Genomic DNA, 15561 nt, shown 5'->3' with positions numbered 1-15561 from the left:
TGCAGTACTACTCTATAGGTACTCAAGATTAACAGGATATTGAGTGAAAACGAGCATTTCACCCCCCCTTTAAGAATTCCCTGCTGGCCTATACATGCATTTTATACCTTGTAAACTTAAATATTTGGTGTTCTTTGTGGTTATAGATTCTACTTGCTCTCTAAAGTCAGCTAGGTAAATAATAAAGTATATTTCATAATTTTTAAGAAATATTATAAATAATTATTAATATTACAAATTATATAAAAAAATACAAAACATATAAAAAAAATGCTAATAGTATCAGCAAGTTATTAATGGCAGCATAAAATGTATTAATCAAGATTTTTTGGTGGGGTGGTCAGCAAGACAATAATGTGGTAAGTAAATAAATAAATGATGATTTTTGAAGTGTTATAAATCATATTTATTATATTATTCTTATTATTAAAATTTTAAATGAATATACATTTTTTAATACAATTATGAATGTCGACATAAAAGTAAAAAAAAAAAGTTTTGATTATTATTTATATTTTTGTGTTGGGGCAAGTGATGATGTAGGCATGGCCAAATAGCTTGTTTGCAGTCACATGATTCTGATGAAGTGTGAAATTCAGATGGATATCAGGAAGTTAAAAGCTGAATGGGTGAGATACTGTGCTGGTTTTGACACTATAACAAGAGAAAGGTATAAACATAAAATTACAACATATGTTGGATGTGATCCTTATTAGAGATGTTCCGATACCCTTTTTCTCTTCCCGATACCGATTCCGATACCTGGGCTCAGGGTATCGGCCGATACCGAGTACTGATCCGATACCTGGGTGTATATCTGTATATACAGCTGTATATACTACTAGCCCTGTGTAAATTGCTAGAATTTTTTTATGGTGTGCTTCAGACAGATCCCTCAATAAAACATGAACAAATACATGGTGAACTACTGTATTTATTACAGTATTTGTATTATCTAACATGAATTTGACAGTATTATTTATTTTCTTATGCAAAAAAGAACTTCAAATGCAGCCAAAAATCTAACACCGCAAACTAAAAAAGGTATTTAAGTTTTACAATATAACTGTATAAAAAAACTGCAACAAATAAGTCTAGGAATATAAAAAAAGATCTATTAATCAGATAATCTCTAACAAGTAAAAAACAAGTAAAAAACAAGCAACCATCTAGGCATAATTATTATTATTATAGAGATGTATTATTATTACTGTAGGCTACAACAGTAGCTTTATATATTGTCAATTTACTCATGTAAACCAAACATTTATTTTAATGGGCTGCCATGAAGATCTTTGAGTGTCTGTGTTTATGATATGACAGTATTCTCAAATGAAACGGTAAATTCTCATGAAGTGACGGTTTATGCGTTCGTGTCCTCATGACACACAGCAGAGACTACAAAACAGCGAGCTCTCGCGCATCTGTGCCAGTCACCCACAGAGATGTAGATTTTGCGGGAGTAATATTTAAATAGTATTTTGCAGTTTAATATTCACAGACACTAGTATATATTCGGCTACTGTCTGGAGCCCTGCGTTTTGACTTACACGGAAGCGACTGAACGCAGCTGCCGGTACTGAATATACTTGAGAGTCTGTAACTACCGGTACTACAGAGACATACTGCTAACCACTGATCTATAATATAGTAGCGGCTTCACTGTCTTTTGGCAGTTTAGAATGTGATGAGTGATCCAGTCATATATAGATAAGGGCTGCTAACGCGTTTTCATTTCTTCTTCGCTGCTCTAAACAGGGGTTGCTTGTGGCAACACAGCACAACTTCCTGTGTTTTCAATGCATTTTGAGCAGCGAAGAAGAACCGTGCAGCGGTTAGGCAAAGCTTGCGGTCATAACTAGGTCTTTTTTAAGAAAATGGTATCGGATCGGTATATGGGTTCATGTACTCGCCGATGCCGATGCCAGAATTTGTTGTGGTATCGGAGATACTTCCGATACTAGTATCGGAATCGGAACAACTCTAATCCTTATGTGAGGAAGAGGAGCGATTTTTCAATTAAAATGAAATACTTGACTGCAATCGAGAAAGGGATATAGTCTAAGCAACCAACCATAATTGCAAACAAGCTATTTCAAAAGTGAATACCATGATGGATCCAGGATATATGTCACTTTTTCCAGCATTTTTTATTCAATTTCTTTCATTTTCCACCCGTATGTACAACTAATTTTCGGGCATGATAAAAGCTCCTTGTGTTTTCTTGGATTGACCAATTTGAGCATTCATAAACAACCCAAAACATTTTGGATTTTGAGATTCTGCTAGCGATATAGAAAAGTCACCTCCTGGCATGCAGCTGCATTTCGCGCCACAGCAATGACATCATGTGTAAACAACCTATATGTGAATTATTATTATTATTATTATTATTATTATAAATGTTAAGTAAAAAATAAACAACAACAACATATCGTTCAAAAGTACAAATTTGACATCCTGCATCCCTAAAGTGAAAGTAATGGGGTAGAGCCCTTTTAAAGCCCCTAAAAAAACTCTGGGAACCATAAGCATGATATGATTAAAGTTGGGAAAGGAGGGGGAAGGTGGGGTGATGGGAGCTTAGCCGAGGGTTCCCTCATAGTACTTTTGATTCTGACACTGGAATCTAAACTATTTCTCTGGAGTCTCAGGAAAGAAAAAGAATGAAAATAGAGTGAAGCGGGAGGTGGAGAGAAAATCGCTGAGAAAGTTTATGTAAGCATGTGAGCAGGAGGCCTAAGAAGGTTGAGGAATGCAGGAGCCCGGCAAACAGAATTAGCCAAGCCAGTTCAAAGAGAAACGGACCACGTTTTTAAAGTGCAGGCCAGGAGAATACAAGCTGCCCTAACTTACCCTTCTGCTTCCAACGCCTCCATTACATATGTGAAACCATGTAGAGTCACTCTCTGAAGGTCAAAGAATTGCTCAGAGTTAGTCAGACTTTGCTTTGATGATATTCACAGCATTTCAGCTAACGTCAAGTGTGCTTAGAGAAGCTGAAGTCTTGTGACTTATTACTTATTTTGCATATCTTAATCCTCTGTTTGACATCCTTGGTGATATTTTTCTAGCTTTTTAATTTGGTGAAATTGCCAGCTTTCAGTACACATACAATTAGAAATTTCTCAAAATGAAGCAGTGTCATATTTTTGTTTTGTGTAGAAAGGAGAAACGAGGAGCTGCTTTTAGCTCTGTGGGCTATTCAAAAGTAAAATCTCTGAAAACACACTTTTTACACTCTCTCTCTAGTTTAGTTTGCCGACCAGTAGGGTTGGGTACCGAAACCCGGTGACAATATGGAACTGGTATGCACTGAACTGAATAAGAACGCAGATTTACTTAATTGCCTGAGCAATCGGTTGAAATATTTGTCCTGGTTCTCTGAAATGTACACAAGAAGCATAGGCATCGCTAGGCTTTTTTAGCGTGCTATATCATTTAGCTCCATAAACTGTACACACATTCGCCTCAAGAGTCAGTCCCCTTAAATTTTATATGAAAACGACGGCACACGGGTCTCCTCCCCGTCTTTCAGCATGCTCTTCAATCCGCAGACCATTGCAGAAACGGTGTGTGTTTATCGACAGATTGTCAGAATATTTGTATCTGTGCAGTTCTTTGTCATAAATATAGTTTACAAAGGGTAATGGGGGAGTAATCAGTTTCTCATCTACTGTAAAGTTTTTGCTTGGTTCACCGCTCATCACACCGTACACAGCTGTTTACTCCAGCGAAAATCTAGCCCTTAACACAATATGAACACATACTTTAATTACACTTATTTAAATATACTTAATCAAATTATATTTACTTTATACATACACTACTGTGCAAAAGTCTTAGTCTTAGGCAGTAGGGGTGTGCACGTATAGTCGAACATTCGAATATTCATTCTGCTCTAATTATTCGATAAATTAAAATGATATTCGAATTTCAAAAAAAAAAAAGTTCACAGTAAAACATAATTTGGTCACTTTCTGTTTTTCTCTATGTTGCTGAAAAATAACGTCTGTCTCATTAAACTTAATTTAAATAAATGAATATTCGAATATTCGTTTTTTGTGAGCTCAAATATTCGAATGTGATATTTGCAGAAAATGCCCATCCCTATTAGGCAGTCTGTCGTCAGACTGCTTATGCATTCAACAATCTCACTAGATTATTATAAAATTAATGGCAGAATGTAAACACACTACAGCAAAATATATAAATAACTTGCTTAAAACTCTTTTTTGGGGTGAAAATACTAATGTGCCTAAGTCTGTACTTTACAAACGACATTGTTGCTACTTCATAAAGAATAACCATAGAGTAATTCACAGAACTGATTAAAGACAGGTACAGACAGCACTCATTTGAACTAAATATCAGAGTGATTGATACAGTAGAAACATTATATGTGGTTTTGTATTAAATAATGACCCAGATCGTGAAATATATTTTATTAGCCTTCGAGCAAGGTAAGCTTGGGAAATGAAAGCCTCCAAGGAGCGTGTGAATGCTATGGATTTATTTTAAATCTTTTAAATTTTCTTTAATGTAATCCTTTTTAGGATTTTTTTATTATTTATTTATTTTTATAGAAGTATCTGTTCAGGCACCGGTACCATTTTAAAAGTATCGAAATGGCACCGGTATCGGATAAAACCCAATCGATAAACCAACCCTACCAAACAAAAATGTCCAACAGTGGATGTACATAGGTCGTGAGAAGATCAGATAATATTTTAATATTCCAAATAACTGTGAAAGAGTAGACAATAGGGGGAGGAACCGACAATGACCTAAGCTGGATCCGGTCACATGACCATCAGGCCACAGCATGTTGGTGAACTCGTACTAGCCAACAAGCCATGTATTCAGTGAGACCCTCTCTCTGACCCTCATTTTTGGAAAGTTGAGAAACATAAGACGAGGGAATGCAGCATGGAGACTATGCTATTACCCAATCCACTTAACATTGCCATCATTATGGTTTTTATAACTCTCAACCAGGACCAAACCTTAACATGTCAAGATCAGAAACCAAGAAATGCTTGTTAACTCAGTGTGGTGATGGTGTAGTCGTGGCCTTCTCATGATCTAATCAGTCACTGGGGATGTTGATCCAGTCTGAGAATGAAATTGGCTTCCTTTCTGTCTGTCTCTCTTTGCACACACAAATATGCACACACACCTTCGTGCAAGGTCAGCCATGAGTCAGTGCAAGTGATTCTCATTGTTCATCGAGGCAGTCAGGTTGCTGTGAAATGTATCGCTTCAGGGTGAAGAAATAAACAGACAAAGCAGCCAGAAAGAAAGACCTGCTGTATTTCTGTCATCATACTTTATAGCTTCAGGGCAGGTTTTACAACATCCTCAACCACAGTTGATTCAAAGGTGTGGCAGAATACCTATGAAACAACCTGAGTGAATCATTACGATTACAGATCGTCCAGATTGTGTTTGAATGCGTGCGCCAAGACGTTTGTGTGGAATTTACCAATTCCAAGTCTTGTTTGAACTGAACCAAGCTACATCTATTGCAAGTATTTAAATAAAGGATTCGACTTTGTGCAAATATCTATTTTTTTAAGGTACAAACTTCTTGTTGCACTCACGTGTTGAAGATTGTACCAGCAATTAAGCTTGAGCTTTAATGCTGAATAATGCCTGAAGCTTCTTCTCGATCAGGGTTGGTTAGTATTGTAAAGGACTCGTGTGTATGAATCAGACTCCTGTGGGGAATGTTTATTGTTAGGTAAATGTCCTTGCATGTCAATTCGGATCTATTCCACTCAGCTGGGCACCTAGAGGATGACTGATTGTGGGTAGTGTGGGTGGTAAATCCATGCTGTTGGATTTAAAGTCTATTCAGACCAAGTCAAATTTGAGTGAATTTGAGTCTGGCTTGCAATCTTCCTAATCAGTTCATACTCTAAATAAGTGTAAAAATGCTGTAAGTATACAATAAATGTGAAGTGTATTTTAGCATAGTATGATCGTTAGTGAACGTGATGAGCTTTTGTGTGTTGGTAAAGTCATCATCCTGTTGACTGCTTTTTCAGCAGCGGCCTTTTGAGCTTGAAGGAGTTTCTTTCTTTTGTGTGTGTTCCGTGGTCATCCAAATGAGCACTCAAGCATGGACAGTCGTTTGGCAGAGACAAAGCTCATTTTCTGTCTCACCCTTTCTCTATTCCACAGCTATCGTTAAGCTCCTCTGACTCTATTTGATTCAACTTCATACCCTGCTAGCCGCTTGCGCGCACACACACACACACACACACACACACACATGTTTGTCTTTGTTGTTCTTTCTTCTCAGCCAAATATCTACCAAGAAAAGTTTTATTTTTATAGATGTCCAACATTCAAAGACTTGCACAAACAATTTCTGCACTCACCCTCAGTTTAGTAATCTTAAACCTGTACAAGTGTACGAGTTAGCCTTCAGCGCTAAATGAATCCTTTGCAAAGTTCAGTTTAACAACCTTAAATATAATTTATTAGGCTGCCAAGACAAGAATTGCAATTACTATTGCTCATACTTGAACATATCCCTGCCATAGGCTTTAAAATGCTGACCCTCAGAGGACCTCAGATGATGCTAACCCTGAATCAACAAACAGAACTAACAATTATTGCTAAATGTGTGACTGAATCATATAATAACTTAATTAATAATATTGATAGTTCATCGTCTAGCTGATTACGTCTTGTATTATTATTATTATTATTTTTATTTTTTCTAAAATCCTGTCAAATGTGCACAAACTACTAGCTACTACTAAATATTGTAGAAACATAATTTTCTGTAAAGTAGCTTTGTAACGATTTGTTTTGTAAAAAGCGCTATACAAATAAACTTGAATTGAATTGAATTGAATTAAAATTACGAATGTAACTCATCCTAAATTATTTGTGCATGAACAGCACCTCAAATCGTATCACTTTTGACTATGTTATTAGCTTTCTAAGCAACAATGTTTATAGCATTATGAATGTTAGAGTCATTAGAGAGATTCATTATCATCAGTAAGTTTTGGGGTGAATTATTTTAGCTTGTTTGTAACCTTATATATGATATCTAATCTGAATTTACTTCAGTGTCACATGATCCTTCATAAATCATTCTAATATGCTGATTTGCTGCTCAAGAAACATTTCTCATTATTATCGTTGTCAAAAACAAATATTCTGCTTAAAGTTGTTGTGGAGACTTTGATAAAACTGGATTCTCAATATAAAGTTCAAGAGAACAGCATTTATTTTGAATAGAAATCTTTTGTGACATTAGAAACGTTTCTACTGTCATAAATAAGAGATGTTGTCTACTGTCTTTTAAATATATGTAATGTCCCTGCTGAATAAAAGTATTCATCTCTTGAAAACCTTGAACCCAAACTCTTCTAAAAGTGAAAAAGTCTAGTAAAATAAAGTCTTGCTTTTTTCAGTTGTTTTATTTCTGATTCATGTTTTTACTTGAAGTGTTAACTCTGCAGAGCTTTTACAGTGTTGAGTATATATCAGTGCTGATCTATGGGCCACTCTACACCGACAGCCCCGGGCAAGATGAAGAGAGCTATCTGTTTCCTTTCTCTCACCTCCGATATTAGATCCTTAAGCTATCCAGCTAGATTCAGGTGTAACAGATTAATGATGAATGAAAAATAAGGCCAAGAAGGTCAAATAAAACAGCCTGAGTCTGTGAAAAGCAGTAGTTTTTCCTTGTCTGTTTTTAAAAGAGGAAGTCTCCTTTTTCTCACGTAACCCTGTTGAGGCTCCATCGAGTCCTCTCGAGTTTGGTAAAGCCCAGCAGAACAAGTTAAAAAGAGAAGGAACCAGAATTGACACTATGCACTGTGCAAAAAAAAAAAAAAATGTTCTGGATAATCCAAATTGGATAACGTTGTGGCTTCCTTGTTTCATATGTCTTTGTGCAACATACTTGTACTTTGTAACTAAAAATGAATTCTGAGTTGGCTCAAATGAAGTTGGAGTGAATGAGGGTATTCTTGAAATGTTTGCAACCGGATCTTTAGATTTCTTAACCAGCTAGGTATAATCTAAAAGTTCTAGGGCTCAAGTTTATTCGGATCGAGTTTTCAACGACAGGAGCCTCCCTTTTCCTTTCTGTCTGGAGCAAACTTTGGCCAGGGAGTGTCGTTCACACACCCCACCTGCCTGCCCTCAGTAACGATGAGATCACTCGGCTACTGATAACATTACATGTCTTTTCAGGCAAGCCAATCTTTATTGACCTTGACCAAGCCTACACTTTATTCAGCGTGATGCAATAAAATATAAGTAAGATACAATAAAATGTAATGAATCATTCTGCAGCATAAATTATGCCACACCTTTTCACACTAGTGTGCATGGCCTGGATGATTGTAGAGATCACAGTCCAAGTGCTTCTTTTGCTTTCTTACTCTCTTGCCATCATATGTGATAGATTCGACTGCTCTTTGTACGCAGACCTGCTGTTTGCTCTTTGACGGCCTCCACCTCTTCTTCCTCCCCCATCTCATTCCTTTATGGCAGTGAAACAGAGTCTTGCCCATGTGAATAGGCAGACTGTTGACACAGCTGAGTGCAAGGCAGCACACATGTGAAACGGCTCTAATGTTTTGTGATTGCTAGGCAGAGAGCCGAACAGGTGACTCTGGCTCAAAGCAAGCAGGTTTAATAAAGGCCTTGTACACTTAGAGGACCAAGACACCTATATAGGTGAAATCTATCAAAGCCACTTATCTGCTTCTAAGGCTACCATTATCATAGGCAGTGCATGATGGGTATAGGATGTTGTGGCTGTGAAATGTAGAAATGCTATTTAAAGTTCTACTTTAGGTTTTACATCTAGAGAAAGAAAAGTAAATTGCACTCATTTGTGCTGAAAAAAAGATGACTACATTACGTAACAATATTACACCAATGCAACTTTTAAATATATATTTTTTAAAGCATTGCTTTATTTTAGGTTATACTTTGTTTTACAGTGTCCTTTTTACAGTGTAATTATACATTTAAATAGTGAGTAATATGAATGCAATTATGCATAATTTATTGTTAATACTGTAGTAAGTACATGTAAAGTGTAACAAACACACCATAAAATTAAGTGTTACCTTATTTTATTGATTAAATATATATTGATAATTATTTTCTTCATTTGTATGTGTCTTGCAGAGTTCCTTTAAGATTTTCTTTTGTTATTCTCAGGTGTGATCCGAACACAGGAACTGCTGGACCATGAGACCGTAGCTCACTACTGGCTGACAGTCTACGCCACTGACCATGGTGTGGTCCCACTGTCTTCCTTCGTGGAGGTCTACATCGAAGTCCAGGATGTCAATGATAATGCCCCACAGACCTCTGAACCTGTCTATTATCCGTCTGTCATGGAGAACTCACCTAAAGATGTCTCCATCATCCAGATTGATGCATTTGACCCAGACACCAAGTCCAGTGAAAAGCTGTCCTACAAGATCACTAGCGGGAACCCCCAGGGTTTCTTCAGCATCAACCCTAAGACTGGTGAGTGTTTCAAAGAGCTTTTCATCTTATCATCTTACAGTCCTTCTAGCAGTCGATTTGAAGTCACTGAGGTTGACAGAATTTAAAAAAATGGGCTCAAATCAGAAGTAAGGCAGATTTAGTTGACATATAAATAATTGCTATTGTAAATGATTTGACACACATATTGATTAACTACTACACTAAATTAAAATTATTACATATCAGATTACATTTTGCATTAATTCATGATTTAACCTGAATGCTGAAATTTCAGCTTCAAAAGTAACTTTTTTAAAGAAATTGAGACTTTTTATACAGCAAGCACACATTAAATTGATCAGAAATGGCAGTAAAGACATTTTTAATAAAAAATTATATATATATATATATATATATATATATATATATATATATATATATATATATATATATATATATATATATATATATATATACTTTTTTTTTTTTTTTTATAAATGTTTTTATTAACCTTCTGTTTCTCAAAGTATCCTGGAGAAAAAGTTAAGCAGGCTGTTCAAAATTCAGCTTTGCCCTTACAGGAATAAAATCTGTTTTAAAATACGTTGGAAATAAATGGAAAACTGATATTTTAAATTGTAATAACATTTCACAGTATTACTGTTTTTACTGTATTTTTGATCAAAGAAATGCGTCCTTGGTGATCTCGGTAATCTTAAAGTCTCCTTGAGCCATGTAGTGAACAGTATGGCAACTAACAGTAGTTCTGTTAATCATTTATTCAGCTGACAAACAACTCAGCCATTGATTTCCTAGTCGAGCATGGTGTGCAGAGCATATTCTGTTCAAAAGGCCATTTTTATGTCATATTGACCTACATCAGTACAGTGAAAATGGTCCATCAGAGCATTCATCCATCAGCAGGATGCATTCAAACAGTAAGAGATAGGTTAGGTGCTGTACATCCTAATGCTCTTCTGAGATTCTTTGCGTGCCATCAGTCCCAAACCTCTGTTTTTTATGTAAATCTACTGAAGCATAAGACTCAGTGAATAAGTTTATGAAGCACACTCGCCTGCTCTCAGATCTACTCCATGTTCTTGTTTTCTCACCATGTTTCTCTCTCTGTCGCTTTTCTCTCTTTCTCACTCTCTTCATGGATCACTGTGTACGCATATGGGGTTTGCTAAATGGACCCACACTGAATATTTTATACAGCTATGGTTCCCCCTCCTCGTGCTCCTCTCCCCCATAGAGAAGAACATGATTTTGCAAGCATACAGAGGAAAATAGGTATAAAAAGGTGCAGACAGCAGATCCAGAGGCCGGGCAGCTGTAGAAGACTTTGGCTTGAAATGATTCAAACTTCAAGTTCAGGACTTTTCGGAAACATGTTAGGTCACATTACCTATAGTCTGCAATTCCTTCATTGTTGTCTGAACTTGTTTTAGTGCTAAGAACAAATAACTTTTAACTGAAAAAGGCTGTCAGGGCTCTACAATGCTACAAAACGACTACATTCGACTGTGAAAAGATATTTAGGAGCCTTTGAAACTACTGTTTGTGATGTTTCTTGGAAAAAATATTTGTGGACCATTTGCTCTACATTTAATCTCATTATTTCCTTCGAGAAATTGTTACGATTTTAAAGAGATATCATTTATGAATGATCTTTCCTATGGGTAGATTTCTTGGAAATCCGCAAGCTTTATATGGATGGAGTGAGTATGTGCATCAAAAAAAGCCCACTGAACCTGAAAGGAATCAGTCTGAGAAACTGGCCCTGAAGTTTTATTTGAGTTGAAGGTTTTGGCTAGTCTGTGAAAGTTGGTGGCCACCCTCTCTCACAGTGTTTCACTGACTTGTGTGGTCTTTTTTCCCCATAGCAGTTACATACACAAATGTGAAGGTTATTTTTGCTAGCAGTGGCCAATGAGAGTTTTCAGACCAAATAAGGGTTTGTCCTCCAGCAGACTAAGTTCTCTCAGTAACGGTTCCACATTTGGATTTGATCCAGGGAAAGAAGGAAAGGGTGGGGGGGGGTGGAGGATAGAAAGAAAGAAACAAAAAAGAGAGGAAAATTTAGGCAGTCTGACTTTTTAGTAGAATATTTACAATTCCGGGAGTGGCAGATGTGTGGATTTACCATGAGAAAGAGATAAGGCTGGTAATCAAGAAAGCATGTTTTTGCAGCACTGCTAGTTTTAATTCCTAGTGTTCAACAGAGATGGTTCAGAGAAGGTCCTGAAATATTTTGTCATCTTGCAAGTGCATATCAGATCTCCAGAGGAAGGGCTCTGCTAAGCACAACTGATCTTGTTCAACCATATCGGTATGCAATGTAGACGGTACAAAGTTTTTCAAAAGCACAGGGTTCTCACCCACCCAAACACTTAGAGACATAATATAATATAACTTGAAGTAAACAAGGATGGGCCTGTCTCTTCAGATAACATACAGCTGCACAGCATGTCTGTAAATGAAGAAAGTTCATTGGAGGAGATCTTTTTTTACTGAGATGTTCCATTTATTTAGCCGGTTAATAAAAAAAGTCTATGAAAATATTAAAGTTCAGCCTCAAGGAAGTAACTGTTGCTATTATTAACAACAACTAAAATATTTGTCATTAATTGTAATAAAGCTGTAATAAAATAACATATAAAATCAACCTACATCTGTAAAACTTTAGAATTTTTACAATAAGAAATGTTGTCTTGGCAACTAACTCAAATAAAATAAGTTTTAGTTAAAATGTTTAAAGAATTAAAACAAAAACTGAAACTAAATAAATGAAAGCTTAAAAAAAAGCAAATGTAAATTAGCCACATAAGAATTAGTGAAACTTAAACTATTTGAGTATTCAAATTATATTAAATTAATACTGTCTAAAGGTTGATTGGTTTGGCCGCTTGAATTTACTTTATTGCTGATTTACACAGGCTTATCGTGGGTGATGAATGAAGTAGATGATGTTATCCCTGCTTTATTAAGCATTTCACAATAACCGGGAGTATAATCCATTTAATCAGGATGACTTGCAGTACTGTTTGAGTTTTGAGCTCGGAGGGAAAATGAAAGATTCCACGTACTAACTCTGAATGAAAATAAGAAAAAAGACACTAAACAGTCTCAGAAAGAAAATGAAATGTTTCAGTCACTGCCTTTTAATAATTAAACAAAATAGCTGCTACCTCTAATAAATGAAAAGTTTGGTTCGGAATTCAGTGGCTGATTCAAAAATGTGGGAAAAAAATCTACACTAGGCTTTGAGTGTACAAAATGTATTATCTAAATCACTCTCTTTGTCTCCTTTAAAAAAACATCATGAATTTAGCAAATACAGGAAATAGTAAATCCAAAATATCATGATGTGAATCACAGGTCAGAGTTCACTAGACTTTAACTTTGGAACATAGATGACACTTGCATGAGCTTTTGTATGAATGGAAGTCATTGGAAGGAAAAGTATTGTGTGACCGCCCATTTTATATAAAGGTAAGGTAAGGTAGCATACAAACTACCAGCATCCCAAATCCTGGTGACCTTTCACCTCTGAGAATTTTCTGAAGCAGAGCTCCAGTAAGAGATCCCCACTAAATCTTTATAGACGAGTACCAGCAGCCTTTACTTGTGTGAGAGAGAAAGAGTGTGCAGATAGTAACAGTATTGCAGACTATGATACTTTAATAGCTATTTCAACAATTAATAACTTTCTTGGAACACTTAAAAGTACTTCATGTGATATGGCTCAAAGCAATCAAGCAATTAACTCATAAAATTTATCACATAATAGCTACCTGCGTTTTTATATTTTTTCAGAAACAAGGTTTGAATACTCCATTGAATCTGGAGTTAATTGTTATCACCACTGACCTCTATTATTAGTATTTAATTTTCATGCCCAAAACGTCACGCCTGACGATAAAGCAGTTAAATATACAGCAGGCCAAACCTCAGTAATTACATGCTCAGAAACAGCAGAGCCCTGCACTGGCGTGTCTACAAAGCTGCCCTGCGAAAAATAGGACCTGTGGGAAGAGGCAGAATAAACTTGTTTGTTGCTTCGCTGGTAGATCGGTGAAGAGCACATCTGCAGTCTTGGAGTTTGATTGTTTATTTGTCAGCTGACATTTTTGTCTGCTTGGTCACAAAAGCACCTTAGCCGATATTGATTGGTTGTTTTTTAGTTGTGTGGGCTTTGATGAGAGTTTCCTTTTTTTCTTTTGGCAACAGTAAACAGGTCTTAGTGCTGCTTTTGTGTTTCACTGAAGGGAACATGTCATGGAAAACAGGATTTTCCTTTATCTTTTGAAAAGCATTTATTGTACTATGTAGACACACTTGAATGTGCACAACACAAAGCCTCCACATCAGTTCAGTACACCCAATTATAGAAAATAATCTATAAAACGACTTAAAAAAAAAAAAACAGGCATAATTATTAATATCTTGACATTTGATATATGCTATTTATTTATTAGTTTATTTCTATAGATAGACGATATTAGAAAGCAATAGCCCATATACTGTAAAGCCGATATAATTTTTTGTATTATTATTAATAATATTTAAAAACTTTGAAATCATTTGACAATGGATAAAAAAATAAATTTGTAAAATAAACAAACTTATACTTTATATGACAAAGTATTTTTCACTAATAAATAAATGTTTAATACAAATATAATTAAAAAGGAAGTAACCACTGTAACCAACAGGGCACTCAGTGTTCTGGGAAGTTTGTGTGCATTAGGAATCATATTTTTCAAATACAGCCAGGGTAACACTCATTTTACATACAGCACACAGTGAAAATGTCATGACTATGGCAGTGTGCAAATGCATAAAGCACAGCATAATTTGAAATCATGAGTTTAAAGTTTAAAGCATTCGGTTAACACAGACACCATCACACAGAGCACACACGATCATGCTAGATAAAAATGCACACTTCACAAAATCTCACAGCTGGAGTTTGCAAGGTTTGTGAAATTAAATGTAAATTAAATTAGTCTTTCAAAAATTTGTTTAAATTATATAAATGCGTATTTTCTTAATCCTGATGGAAAACGGGAAAGTATTATTTTGCCTTTCTATTCCTAATAATATATAAAAAGCAGTCGTTATAATAATTTCTACATTAATTCCTTTGTTTAACAGTTCTATCTGATTATTAGACAGAATAGATAAAGCTGTTAACAACGAGGGTGAGTGTGATCACTGTGTGCTCAGTCACTGAGCATCAAAATAAAAGTCCCGCCTCAAACACATTGGCCAAGTAGAAAACTTATTGGCCAACGCCGACATTAGAAAAATGCCAAATATCGGCCGATATATTTCGAACTTAGCGATATATCGGTTGACCACTTAAATCAATATAATACCTATATTAATTTATATGCCTCTGTTTATTTATATACTTACTTATCTCTGTTTGTGTATTATATGTGGCTGGGTGGGTGGATATAGGTAAAGTGACGTGACATTCAGCCAAGTATGGTGACCCATACTCAGAATTTGTGCTCTGCATTTATCCCATCCGAAGTGCACACGCACAGAGCAGTGAACACACACACACACACACTGTGAACACACACCCGGAGCAGTGGGCAACCATTTATGCTGCGGTGCCCGGGGAGCAGTTGGGGGTTCAGTGCCTTGCTCAAGGGTCGTGGTATTGAAGGTGGAAAGAGAACTGTACATGCACTACCCCCACCCACAATTCCTGCCGGCCCGGGACTCAAACTCACAACCTTTCGATTGGGAGTCAGACTCTAACTAGTTAACTAGTTAATTTTTAGTCTGTTTATTAATTTACCTCACAATAGATAGATAGATAGATAGATAGATAGATAGATAAATATTTTTTTGTCTTTATATTTGTTTACCTGTCGTTTTATTTATCTCTTTAACTTTAGGATGAATTAAAGAGATAATGTATTAAATATTTTCTAAAAAAACAGACAAAAATAAAGGATTTTGGTAAAAGACAGTCAAGCATTAAAGAATAGCTGCCTTAAAACTCATAACATCTGAAGACTGTAATTTTCTCTGACACCTGTGTTCCACAGCCACACTAAA

General features: G+C 35.8%; 1 protein-coding gene across 7 annotated transcripts in view; it reads left to right on the top strand.

Annotated features, from left to right (window-relative positions):
- The window catches only part of fat1a (FAT atypical cadherin 1a), an 89402-nt gene that overhangs the window by 16252 nt on the left and 57589 nt on the right, over positions 1 to 15561 (top strand). For all 7 annotated transcript variants that reach the window (XR_008155794.1, XR_008155762.1, XR_008155795.1 and 4 more), the window contains exon 3: positions 9205 to 9519. Coding sequence is in view for 4 of the 7 variants with exons in the window: in XM_052568220.1 (XP_052424180.1) it covers positions 9205 to 9519 (315 nt within the window). In the remaining 3 variants the exon portion in view is untranslated. The remainder of the gene's footprint in view (positions 1 to 9204; positions 9520 to 15561) is intronic.

This window comes from Carassius gibelio, chromosome A1, assembly GCF_023724105.1.
Source record: "Carassius gibelio isolate Cgi1373 ecotype wild population from Czech Republic chromosome A1, carGib1.2-hapl.c, whole genome shotgun sequence".
Classification (NCBI taxonomy): domain Eukaryota; kingdom Metazoa; phylum Chordata; class Actinopteri; order Cypriniformes; family Cyprinidae; genus Carassius; species Carassius gibelio.
This window is presented reverse-complemented; position numbering and strand designations above follow the sequence as displayed.